Here is a 13,950-nt window from a genome sequence, read left to right on the forward strand (position 1 = left end):
CCGGAATGCTGTTGAACTCAATTTTGTGTGTGGAGCTTGAAATGAAATTTCGATCATTTCCACAGAATTCATGCCACAGATTTGGTTCTGGTTCTCCCTCGTTCTGCTTCTGGCTTCTGCCTCCGACTGCAGACGCGTCCCAAACTAGTTGGACAACTCGCTGGGAGTTCAAGGATCCGCGACGCGGGCAACGGGTTCATTAACTTGTTTCTGCGGCTCTTTAGCTCTTTTCTGTTGTTGTTGTTTCTTTTTTGGCTGCTGCAGCATTCACAACATCCGCGGCGAGACAATAATGATCTTCACTGGAAATGGTGCCGCTCCACCTCCCGCCACCGCCGCTGCCGTTTGTGGTGACTTAATTGCCGCACCCAAAGTAGCTTAGCAAGAGAAATACACATTTCACACAGCCGGGTTTTCAGTTTCAGCCACATTTTTGACCACCTCTGATAAAACAGCAGCACTCTAGTTGCTGATAAAGCAACTAGGGGCTGATTCACTTGCCCACTTGGACGTGACTAAGCCAACACCATGACTCAACACTCAATGGGCCAGTCGCAGTTACGTCCTCTATATCTCTGGCGATGTAATGCTCGAGGGGTCATCGAGGCCAAGGCTGTTGTTAGACAGTCACACCTCTTGGTGACTCGTCCCAGCACCGAACGAACATCGGACGTAAAACGCAACGCATCGAGCAAGGGCAGCATTGCGAGTAGTTCCTCATCCTGGGTTCCGATTTTATATCGTTTTATCTGCACCGCATTGCCCGCATTGAATTGATTGGCCAAGTGGCAATCGTCTAGGAGCACAACATTGGCAGGATCATCATCGCAAACCGACACAAGTTTGGCCAGAATGCCGCTGATTTCGATGCAATGCTGTCGATAGAACCGACGCTGGAAAAACTTGCGATTAGTCTCCAAGCGATCGAGCACTTCGGATGCATAAATCTCGGTGGCCGCGGTGAAGATCATTACATTGTACCACTTGGAAACGCAGTCCAGAAAGTAATCCAAATGCGGTCGCTTAAACACAGAGACGAAGACATCTTTGTTCCGTATATAGAAACTAAAATCTGGCTTGATAGACTTATTCTTGCGCGTCCTATTTCTCCAGGGTTCTTTTTGGTAATGGAAATGCGACTTGATCAATGTGTCATCCATATCGAGTACCAGAGTTTTGCGGCTTACTAGCTTTAATCTCCGCCTGGAGACGGGCGACAAATAATCTGTATAGTTAACTGGCGTATAGTTGATCAACTTGTTGTGCATTGTGCCCAGCTTCATTTGTATTTTATTGCGTAGGTTCGGCAACAACAACAGAAGCGTAGCAAATAAAATTGCCAGTGTTGTCAGCGCATAGAAACTGAGAAAATCACTTTACTAGAATTCAAAAATGAATGGATAAAATAATAAATACTTACTGCTTCACGAAAAAGTCTTCCTTATATACCATATTTTACTAAAAGTAAGGGATTATTTTATTTCTATCGAGGCTATCAAACAAACTTGGGGATACCTCTGATTGTTATACAAATACTTTATTCAAAATGTTCTCAAATTTTACATTGTTATAAAAGGTAACTCTGTTTTTTGAGTATATGATAGATTTTTTATTTTCGAATTCAGTTTTTGGAACGATTTTAACTTAATATTGTGCAAATGATCATTTTTTGTTATTTTTTAATTATATGAAAAGTGTGTGATGTTTAAAAGTATACACACAAAGAGAAAAAAATCTAAATTAAAAAAATCTTGATTTAAAATTTTTTTGATCTTCAAATGAACAATCTTAACAGAAGATTTTTAGGGTGAAACAATCTTAAATCAATATTTTTATTCTAAATTTGCATTTTCAGATTAAAACGATTGCTGCGGAAATAAGGAAAAGTACTTTTGCATTTATTTATTTATTTTTTCCTTCATTTCAGAAAATATGTTTGTATTCATAAAAAACAGAAAACATTAATCTATTTAATATTTATTTCATGTTATGATGTCTTGATGTTTTAGGTATAAATAATGGAAAATGTTTATGTACACATTTAGATATTTTTTATATTTAAATTTAAGAAAGTACGTATGTTATTTATATCTTTATTCATTTTTTCTTTATCTTTAATTTGGAAATGAGATTTGATTTGTATAATAAAATAATGCAATATGACAACTTATGTATCCTCCTGTAAAAATATTAAGTATTATTAATGAACAGCACAGCCTTGAATCTCTTTCCATCATCTTTCTCTTGTTCTTCTTTTACTGATGGAGTAACTGGAGCTTATTATTAATGAAACGCATATAATACTTAATCCTAAAACGAGCGTAAATCAGTGTGAATCGATCAGGTCCCATAATTACATACTTATAATGAAATGAGTAGTTTTTTTTTGCCAGCTTTTGAATTCCCCCGCCTTGCTCTCAGTGTGTGTGTGTGTGTGGGCGTGTGTGTTGTGGGGACAATGACAATGGAAAGAAACATATATATATATATATATGTATAAGCATATAGTAAATGTGATCGTCAAGGCGAAAAATGAAACGCCAGCCATGAAATGTGCAGCGCCAGCTAAAAAGCGAAATACAAACGATTCCATTCCCGTTCACAACGTTGCTGATTCACCTCCTGCTCCGCCTGCGAAGCTATCGCAGAGATGACGCACCGTGGAAGGAAGCAGGGGGGAAAGCGGTGCTGTGGCGTTGGTGTTGCCAGCGAGACGGAGACAGAGACGGAGCTGACGGAAGTGGCCGCCGACGACTGACGACGAAGCGACGTTACAGTGTAAAATATTGCACTGGCCTTGGAGAGCAGCACGCACGATGCGGTTGCCTGTCAAGACGATTAACAACGCCAGCAACAAATGCAACAAATACAACAAACACACAATTGTGTCCCTGGTTTTGGCTTCGTCCGGCAGGAGCTGAAATTAATGCACCATATTGTGCGCATCTGTTCCTATACAAAGTATATATGCCCCGATATAACGCCTACAGTCTGACCTCAAAAACTAAAATGATTTAAATATAAAAGACTCGACTTCAATTGTCAAACTAATACATATTATTTCTTTTTCTCTTTTGTCTTAAAGTTGTTTTTTATTTTTACAAGTACATTATGACCAGGGGAATTCCTAAAAATGTGAATTTCTATTAAATGCCTTGAATAAACCAAGCTTGTTACCAAGCTTCTATTTTTTATATTTTGTTTGCTTTACTTATTTGATTTATTTTCTGCATTTCATTCGTTTTAATTATTTTACATTTATATATTTTTGTTTATTCATTTTTGCCGGTTTTAAAAACTGGTCTTAGGAAATTTATTTTATGGTAGCGTTTATAAAAATGAATATATTGCCTTTTAATATTGTGATTCTAATGAGATCAAATAATAACCAAACTTTTTTGGTAATTCCTGATTTTCTTTATTGATTAAATAAAATTAAAAACGTAAACAAAACAAACATGATCCTAGTTAGTTTCTTTTGTTTATCTATGAATAAATTTAATTTATTTCTTTTCTTGATGATCGTGTCTATATAGTTTATTGAATAAAACAAAAAAAAAGCATACGAGAAAAGCGAAATTCTGTTATCATCATTTTTAATGTGAATTGAAATAGTAAAAATACAATTCGAACTGATTGAAAGCTTAAATTTAAAAGATATTAATGGCAAAATTGATATGGAGAATTTTCGATTATTTTAAAAATTCTTAATATAACAAAAAATTCTAAGTTTGTCAATGGAGAGAGTTCACTGTAGAGTCGTATATAGCATCTATATGAATTTGTTTGGCGACTGGCGTCTGCTGGGTGTCAATTTGTAGCGCAAACCGCATCCCTTGCTAAAAATGCGACAGTGAGTCAGTTGAGACTCAGAGTCAGAGACAGAGAAGGAATCGCTTGCAGCATTTAACACCCGCATTTTGTGGCACATGTTGCTGTCTCGTGCGGCTGCTGCAACTGCCACTGCAACAACGTTAACCGGAAAGCATGCGAATTCTTTGCTCTTGTGTCATTTGGCTCACTGTGGGTTAATACCATGACCCCTAGAGTATATTTTTATTGTTGTTTCTTTTTTTTGGAAATTCCATTGGTCGGGCCTTGATAATTATCAAATAAAAAGAAACTTGTGTATTTAATGACTGTTCGAGGTTATGTTGAAGCAATCGCATCGAAAGCGACATAATATGCTGGCAGATATATGTAGATATGTACATATGTATGTATATTCTCAATTTGGTGAAATGTCAAATGCAATTGCCCCCTTAACTATTTCGACTCATAAAATTACGTATACGTGTCGTGAGCCCGAACCTGTTACAGCTATTTTTGTCATTTTGTTCGCGTTGAATTAACATTAAACAATAATTTTGCTTTTTTTTTGCCAATTGTTGTTGCTGTGGTGAATGTGAATGCAAAATAAATTGCGCATAAAGTTTAATCACTTTGACTTTGCGCACGCATACACAGGCAACGAAGGAAAGAAAGAGAGAGACAGAGAGAGAGAGAGAGAGAGAGAGCTAACGAGAGACAAGGCAGCAATCAAACAACGACAACGCCAAAAAATAAAAACGCATAACAAAAGATTCTACACACATATTCACAGGCGCACACATGCACATACTATGTATGTGTGTGTGTGCGTGTGTTTATACCCAGTGCAAATCGCAAAAATAATACAACAAAAAATAAGACAGACAAAAACAACAACAACAATCGCCAGAGACAGAGTCAACAACCTCCAGTGCATTACTCACTTTTAAAGACCGTGTGTGTCCTTCAACAAAAACTTATCTCCATCTCGCACTCTCCACGCTATCACTATCTCGCTCTCACTCTCGCGCTCTTGCTGCTTTTATTTTGCTTATTTTTTTCTTGACTGTTTTGCTTTTCTACAACATTTATAATTAAACAATTTTGCTGGCAGTTGTTGTTACTATTGTTGCTGCTGCTGCTGCTGCCTCTGCTGCTGTCGTAGACAGTTTCTCCTGCCTCCTGCGTCGTTATCTCTTCTGCCCACACGTTCTCAGCCAAAAGCTCGTTGCCGCTGTTCTTATTGTTGTTGTGAGCTTTTTGAGTGTGTGCAGTTGAAGCCGGAGTTCTTCTTCCCTTCTCTTTCTCTCGCGTCTCCCTCATTGATTTCTCCTCAAATTCAGACTTTGCGTCGATATTTTGGAAGCTGCTGCGCATTTTGGGGTGAGATGAATAAACTTTAGCACGCTTGCGTGACCTGTTGTTGTATGTGTTGTCCACTCTTTGCTCTGTCTCTTGCTCTCCCTGCTGCCCACGCGCACTGTCGCAGCACATCCGCTGCAGCGCTGCTAAATTCTTGTGTGCGTGTGTGTGTGTGTGTTTGTGTGTATGGGGAGAGCAATGTCATTGACTGCAATTTGTTAGCAAAATATTTCAACTGATAAATAAATTCTACATGGAGCCAATGAACTCAATACTCAAACACTTCACCCAAAAAAAAACTGATGCTCTCTCCTTCTCGCTCTCTCCCTCTTTGGTTTTTGGGCTGTAATTTTGTTTTTGGTTTTTTTTCATTGTGGTTTTTGCAATTTGCGCCCCAATTGAAGAGTCAACAACAACAACAGCAAGCGACGCAATGGAAACTCTACACACACAGGTTGGGACTCGCCATAAACAAAGAATTCCTTTTGTTTGTTGATTCTTGTTTTTATTTTTGTAGTGTATTTTTTCTGTAAATTTGTATTTTATTTTTATTTTTAAACAAACAAGCGCAAAGTCGTTGTTGAGTTCATTGCATTCGATCGCATACAAAAAATAAAAAGAAACGAGAACTGACACACACACATTCATACTTGCATAGCAAATAATCAAAAGCAGCGCGTGTACACACACACACACACAATCACTCACACATGCATATGCATGCGCTAATGTAGAGTTCAAATTGATTTATCAAGTTTACGTTTTGTTATTCTATTGTCAAATGAACATTGTATTAGTTAACAAATTCGATGTATTATAAATTATATGTGATTATGATTGATTTACATACTATGTATTTCAGTTTCAGCATTAACTCAAGGAGAATGAATTGCAAAGCAGAAAGGCAAAAACTTCGTTAGTTATGTATGTATTTACATAACGTTTCAAAATATTGATAGTTTCAACAAATAATTTCATGTCATAAAATACCCCATTTTGTTCATTAAAATTCTGCTTGTTGAACGCATGTTCTTTATTTGCATAATTCGAATTTTGAATTATCTTATTCATAGCTCAATTTCATTTGGAGTGACGGAATATCATTTGATTTTCAGCACTATTGACTCGATAGTATCGAGTATAAAATCAAATAGCTCGATAGTGTTGAAAATGACTCAATGCTTTCACTATTACAACGTACATATATATGTATGTATGTATGTAAATTTTACAGCAAAAGTTATATGTGCTCTCTGTCATCCTATCTCTATCTTTCTCTCGCTCCTTCTCTCTGCGGTGACTTGCACTGCTGTTGTCATCTGTCACCTGGCGCCTCTGTTTGGATGCACGAAAAGCGCATTAAGTTTCATTGCATTATGCTCAGGTTACATGCCATACAAAGTCGGTCAATAGCTTTGAGACAGTTGCAAAACGCTTTAATAAACCACAAGACAGCAGAACAGCAAGAAATTTGTTTATTCCTTGATGAACAGCAAGCATTTCACTTAAGTTTCAGATGCTGCATTACTTTAACTGACCGGTTTAATGACTCGAACTTAATTTGCGCCCTCAGAAATAAAAGGCAGACAACCAACACCCATACATTGACATGCAAGCCAGCAAACAAGAACAACAACAACGACAGCAGTGGAAGGAACAGCATAGCAGATCAAGCCGGGGCTTAAAACAGCAAGTGAAAAAGAGAGCGAAGAAAGAGAGCAACAGCAGCAACGGAGCAGCAAAAGCGACAACCACAGCGACACGTCTGGCACAAGGGGCTTATGGCTCGGAGAGTGGGCGGCGCAGGCTGCAGAAACAGAACAGATATGTCTGTATATGTGTGTGTGTGTGTGAAATCGCCTAAAAAAGAAGCAAAGTAAATTGGCCGAATAAAGACGAGGCAAAAAACGGCAACCGAAATACAAAACAAAATGATGCTCAAGTAACTCATATTCATATGAATGTGTATGTGTTTGTGTGTGTATGTGCAGCAGAAGCAGCAGCAGCCGCAGCCACAACGTCGACGCTGGCAGAGCCATCGCCATTGCCAATATAAACGACGATCGAAAGATGCAAAATGTTCATTCCGTTGTCGTTTCGTTTCTGCATGTATGTACAATACACATACACATACATATTTCGCTGGCCAAGAATTCGAATATAAAAAGTCAACAAAATAATGAAGCAGACGAAAGCAACGGCGATCACGCACACATTGACAACATCACACGCACGCACATATGAATGTGTGTGTATGTGTATGCAGAATTCAACGTTGTTGTTTTTTTCTGCAACGCTGCGTGCGTCGCCATCGCTATTGGACGACGACGTCGCTGCCGGAGAGTATAAAAGCTTAAACTCGCTTCATACTCGAGTTTATTAAAACCAAAACTGTGCGAGTGTCAAGATCTTCAGGAGTTGTCGAGAGTTGATAGATCTATGAAAACAAAATTAAGTGCATAACTAAATTCTTGTGAAAAAGGCGACGCCCCAAAAAAAGCAAGTGAAAGAAATAAGAACAAAAGCAAAAATATTCCTTCAATTAAAAAACCATTGATAACGTTAACGAGCACAATAAAAGAGAAATTTTATATACACATAAACTAAGCGCACGCCTCACCGACGCCACGCGACGCGCGCCAACATCAAAATAGCAAAGCAAAGCAAAAAAAAAAAATCGAAAGTGTTCGTGTTCTACTGACATGGATTACTTCTGCCGTAACAAAAACATCGACGCAGCCGCAACAACTACAACACTACAGCTACAAAACTGAGAGAAACTAGCGTTAGTTTTGTCTATGACATGTACATGTGTATGTATGTGTGTAGGTAAATCATACAAGGTGAGCGCCGTTGCCAAACTGAGAGAGCGAGGCGACAAACTTCGTGGCCGGCAAGCTCCAAAATAGAAAGCGACTCTAGTCGATTACACGACGGCGCCAACGACTATCAACGAACACGAGCACGAAGAACGATTGACTTGCGTGTACGTGCACTTTGTCAGGGCGTTAGTGTGGGTGTGCGTTCGAATGTGAGCATATAATTTGGAGAGCAAACATCAAAGCAAGAGAGCAGAAATTCTAATACGCCGCATCTGAGGCCGTAGCCGCAAAAATCGTCGTCGCTTTGAACTTGAACTTTAAAATGCACTCACACACAGCAACAGGCTGCATAACTACTTATGTCTATGTATGCATGTGTGTATGTGCATATGTTTGTTGCTCATATGAATTTATCGCTGCTGTTGCTGTTCTATTTTGCGACGGGGCGCGACTTTATTGCTCTTTCACGCTCTCTTCCTTCATTCGCGCATTGGCCGTCGGTTGATTCGCATGTTCACTACTCGCATTTTTTGGTCGTTTGTTGAATTTAGCGATTTACGATTTGCCATTGCAATTAATTCGTCGTTATTTGACGAAAACGCGAGAAAAGTGAAAGTTACTTTATTTGCGAAGAGTGAAAATAGCTCATTGGCCCGTGTCATTTCTTTTTTTCAAAAGAAAAATATACAATGTATATAAAAAAAACATGATGAGTACGCAAAGCACGAAACAAACGGCAAAAGTAACTAAATAAATTAAAGCGCATAGAAAGCGACTGGCGCACTGGAAAAAAATGCTATTGCGCAGCCCTGGATTTGGATTTTTGGAATTTGCTTGAATAAGTGGGCGTGTCATATATTATGTGCATATTATGTATATTTCCTTATAAATCTAGCCTCTACTAGGCTTTGTCTGTGCATCTTTGCATTTTATTATCAGACATAGCCTATGAGAGGTTAGGTGTAGCGAGGAGGCAATTCAGCGGCACACAAGAGAAAGAAAGAAAGAAAGATAGAGTAAAAAATATGGATAAGCACGCTCACACATTGATAAAGAACAGCAAAAATAAACACATATTCTGTTCATGTGTGTATGTTTATATGATTGCATGCGTATGTGTGTGCATATCAAACATGGCGAATGCCATAATCTTGTCTTTTATTTTCTTATTCACAGCCAACTGTCAAAATTGTGAACACGCTTCGGGAGCAGCAGCCGTCGGGCATTGGAATCGGAATCGGATTCGTATGCTTGTGATTATCGTAACTGTAAACAGTTGCACACACATGGTGATATACACATCCCATCAATTTTACGTTCTATTTGTTTGTTTATATTAAAACTATATTTCAATAAAAACTGTTTTCTTTTCAATATATCTGATGATATTGCTATTTTATTGATTTTTGAGTATTATTGTGGGCAATATAAGTAATTTTTCAAGTTGAGCTCAGCTAGAGCATCGAATTACCACATAATTATAATTGTCGTATCGATAGTGCTTGAAGTCGGATACGGCACGTTGTATGTAGATAGCAAACACATTTGACAATAGATACGCGTAGAATGTGTGCATATGGTGGTTAACACTAAATCAAGTTGACGTTTGCAATTCGAATCGATCTTTTTTGAATTGTTGAAAGGCCGTCGGACTTTACACTTGAAACCACTGAACGTGATATTCTATTAATATTGGCCAGGGCTTATGTCATGATGAAGTTCTAATTATAATCAATGTGCTTGCTCTGCTATTCCTTTATAGGAAAAACAAACGATATAAAACGACTGTAGAATTAAATCAAATTTAAATAAACTGCATACAACTGCGTGTTATAGCAGTTAGCTTTGAGAGCACACCTCAAGCAGTGCCAAGCAGTGTGGATTTTTAAATAAATAGAGCTGCCAACTCGATGGAAATGTGAACACTGCTTGTGATTGTCACTAATTGCTCGCTGCTATGACAATGATCATAGCACTGCTTGTCATGAACACGGCTTGCAAGCAGTCTAAACTGCTGTGAATGCTTGTGATTTTTTTTGGGCTACAATTTTATTTCTTTTTGCTAATTTCACGGTAGCTTTATGGCCGATCGGAAGATGAATGAGCCATGCGAGTCATACAAATTGCACAAAAGAGAGGCTAGAGGCACTGCTGAAGCAACTCCCACAGATGGCTGGCAGTGTGCATTGGTTTATTTGCGAACGACAACCATAAAAAACGCTCAATGGCCAATGCGTCGTTGTCTGTTTGTCTGCCAGCCAGCCCGAAACTTTGTGAGTTTTCTCACACATAAAACTCAAATCGAAAACATTAGCCAAATACAGATTGAGATTGCCGCAGAGCAATGCAGGCAGCAGCAGCATTAGACATGTCTTCTCTAATGGCTTGCGCATGGAAAAAAGACAGAGGCCCAGGCACTTGGCTTGTTGTTGTGTTGTATTTATGGCCTGCACTCTACCATTTTACCCAACTTACAATTTACCAATTTCCAGCTGCCCGCCGCCGGCTGCACTCACACACACACACACACACACACATAGAGATCTTATGCAATTTTCGCGCGATGCAGCGCATCATCAGTGTCTAAACATTTAACCCACATTTTTTGTTTGTTGTTGTTGACCAATAATCAACTTAAAGTTAATTAATTTTCATGCTGCCTCCCACCCCACGTATATAAAAATGGCCTACAAAAGCAAAACAGACAAAACGGTAACAGCAACAGCAGCAGCAGCGGCAACATCAGCAGGCGGCAGCAGTTAAAAAAAAATGCATAGCAGTAATAAATTGACCCACTTTCGAATCTGCAACCTGACCCAACTAGTAACGCAAAACCCAAAGCCCAATACCCAAAAAAAAACTGACGAACAAAAAAAAAAAGCAAAACAAACTCGGCTGGAAATCGACAAGCGCCAAACAACAACAAACAAGCCGCAGCAGCAGCAGCACCAGCGGCAACAACAACAACACAAACACTTTAGTGCAACAGTTTAGTGTCAGGCAAAACGAATGACTTAAGAAACGAACGCGAGGCGACGACGCTGGTGACGACAGCGTCTGCACTGCTTGCTACTTGCTTGCTACCTTGCCATGTCCCCTGCTTTGCCCCTGCTTGCTCTGGTTGTAATGCATGTCTGCACGTGAGCTGCATGTGTCCACATGTTTGAGTGCTGAGTGTGTATGTGTGTGTGTGAGTGTGAGTGTGCATACACAATCAAAATTAGTCTTAGTCTGGTAATTTGAGTGGCGCGCAGTAGTCAAGAGAGGGTAGAGGGGGGCAGTTGGAAGACAAGTGGAGGCAGTCACTAGACTCGGGCGGTGGCAGCGCCAATCACTTCACAAATGCATTTCAACTTCAACTTTAAACTGCAATTGTTCGCTGCATGCGAATTGAGTAATTGGCCTCTTGCCTTGCCTTGCCTTCCTTTCCAGCGCAAATCAAATGAATTCGCCTTGTTTGCAGTCTTGGTAACAAGCACAACAGCAACAAAAATAGCAACAGCAACAACAACGTTGACTCGACAGCACTGACAGAATTTGAAAGGTGTACAACAATTTTTTTAATGTGGTGGAGTTAAAAAGTTGTTGCTTTGCAAATTTCAGCACAAGGCAAAGAAATTCTGATTAGCTTTAATAATGATATCGATAGACACATTTCGTATATCGAAATATAAGCAGAAATAGAGGCTGACAAAAAGCTGATTGATCGATAACTGTTTTGACAACTCCATTTAGTGTGAACAGTGTAAACAGTGTGAACAGTGTGAACTCTAATTGGTATCGAGCTGCTGATATCGATAATCACATTTTTACATATATCGAAAAAAAGGAAAATGGCAGAACCCAAATTGCATGCGACAAAGAGCTGGCTGTTCAATAACTGTATTTAACAACTCAATTTGCCACCTACTTCGCAATAACCAGTGTGACCGCTTATTAAAATTATTGCATATAAAAATAGAAAGGTAAAAAATTCTGATTAGTTTGAATATTGATATGGAAAAAATCTTTTCGATGGGTAACTACTGTAAAAGCTCAATTTACAGTGTGACCGCCTATTAAAATGATTATAGAAAAATAAAGATTATCTTTTCTTTCGTTATAATTTGTGCACATTCACATTATCTAATCTCATTTTGTTGTTGTACGAATTGTGAGCTTCAATTGCTAACTGTCTATTGTTGATCAATATTTACGTAAAGTACATTCACCTAAAATGCCAAATTCACCCACTTAAAACGATTTTCTTTTTGAAGCTTTCAGCTTTTGTTTAAAATATGCATTGTGTGTGCGAGTTTTATACCGCGTAAGCCACAAAGTATGGCAAAGGGTGTGGTTGATGCAACAACATTCATAAATTACAGGGTATATGCGGGGTGATCAGCTGTTGAGTTGGCGTGCAGCGTGGCTAAAATGTGATTTGGTTTAGCCAATTGGTTTTAGGCACAAATTCGCTCGGCCAATCAACTGGCCACTTGTTTCAAGTCTCGCTGCCGAGTCGCAAGTCCAGTCAGGCGGCCAGTTGAATTTCATGCTCTAGATACTAACATGCACTTAACGTCTTTGTATATGTTTATGTGTGTGTGTGACTTGGCAACGGATTCAAATACTTGTTGCATATATATATATGTATATATATAAAACTTGATATTTTATTGACTTTCCGATCGACTTGAGTCGAGTATATTTTTTTGGTTTTTGTGTGTGTGTTGAATACATTTCGAATTGGTTCAAGTTACGAGTGCGCGCCCCAAAATGCCAACGCTATAAACAATAATAGCAACAACAATAACAACAACACTAACAATAGCGACAGTTATAAAAATCACATTTCCATTGTGCGCAAGGTGTTAAAAATGTTGTTGTATAACTTCGAGCTCCAAGCTCGGCCAACAACTTAAAAATCGATTAACAGCCGCGTAATTATAGACATAATTTGTGTGCACAAGTGTTGCAACAACAACAACAACGGCAACAACAATGATAACAACAAATAAATAAGATATATAGTATGCAAAAGTAAATGGCAAGATATTCGAAATCCAACAAAAATACCAATGACCAGCAAATGGCCTTGAACTTGAATTGGCAAGGAATCTGTTTAGGAGTTGGCCATAAGCTGGCCATATACTGGTTGCTGTCAGCTGCCAAAACCGCTTTATAGCGGGGCTTTCACTTTTTTTTTCGTTTTTGTTCGTATTTTTTGTGTGCTCACAATTCTTGTGAAGGGCTCTTCGCTTAATGGCCAAAAATGCAAATGCATTGGAAATTTTCGGAAGGTGAACCAGTGGAACGCCCAGTTACACTCACGCTTGTGTCTGTGTGTGTGCCTTGGTGCGTGTCCAACAAGGTCAACACCTTTCCTTTTGCCGGGCGCTAAAAAAAAAAGTTAGGTGTCTATCGAGACAAAGACCGACACTTGAGTTAATTGAATAAGTGTAATAACAAGACATGAGATTGCGCATACGCCCCGTTAGTTCCAAGCACTTGCTAATTAAAATATTTTCAATTAATTTTTATGTAAGCAAATGTCACACACATTGAGGTGAGAGTGCGTCAATGAAACACAGCATGCGTCTTGCCAGACTTGTCAAATATCCTGTATTCCTACGCATATTTCTTTAAACTTTCTACTCAACCCAACTTTGGGCAACTGACGTAAATGAAATTGTGATAGCGGGACTTGATATTTAGTATCCTGAAATTTCTAAATTCTACTTTCCTAAGTTATGAAATAGTATTCTTAGAATCACATCGATAAATGTTAACTACCAAATTTGGTAGCGATAAATTTCGCAACAAAAAATATGGCTGCAATTAACTTTTTATGGTTTCGCCATAAATGTTAGAGAACTAATCTTTGGCTTAAACTCTATAGATTTAGCGCTAATCGTTTTTAATACTTTTCTGAATTTAGTTTGAAACGCTGAGATTTGCATTGGCTACTTATAGTTTA

The 13,950-nt window shown here is 38.6% G+C and overlaps 1 protein-coding gene and 1 long non-coding RNA gene across 2 annotated transcripts; one reads left to right on the top strand and one right to left on the bottom strand.

Moving 5' to 3' along the window:
• Nucleotides 1-237: 237 nt before the first annotated feature.
• LOC133841384 (CTD nuclear envelope phosphatase 1 homolog) lies at nucleotides 238-1,564 on the bottom strand. Its single transcript, XM_062273811.1, has 2 exons — nucleotides 1,421-1,564; nucleotides 238-1,362 (listed from the first exon to the last, which is right to left on the bottom strand). Exons 1-2 carry the CDS (start codon nucleotides 1,450-1,452, stop codon nucleotides 534-536), a joined length of 861 nt encoding a protein of 286 aa, XP_062129795.1. The 5' UTR covers nucleotides 1,453-1,564; the 3' UTR covers nucleotides 238-533.
• Nucleotides 1,565-6,442: 4,878 nt separating this feature from the next.
• LOC133843586 (uncharacterized) lies at nucleotides 6,443-9,391 on the top strand. The gene is made up of 2 exons (XR_009894525.1): nucleotides 6,443-8,015; nucleotides 9,171-9,391. It is a non-coding gene; the product is annotated as an uncharacterized LOC133843586 (long non-coding RNA).
• The last annotated feature ends 4,559 nt before the right edge of the window (nucleotides 9,392-13,950 follow it).

The sequence above is a fragment of the Drosophila sulfurigaster genome, chromosome 3 (genome assembly GCF_023558435.1).
Source record: "Drosophila sulfurigaster albostrigata strain 15112-1811.04 chromosome 3, ASM2355843v2, whole genome shotgun sequence".
Taxonomy (NCBI): domain Eukaryota; kingdom Metazoa; phylum Arthropoda; class Insecta; order Diptera; family Drosophilidae; genus Drosophila; species Drosophila sulfurigaster.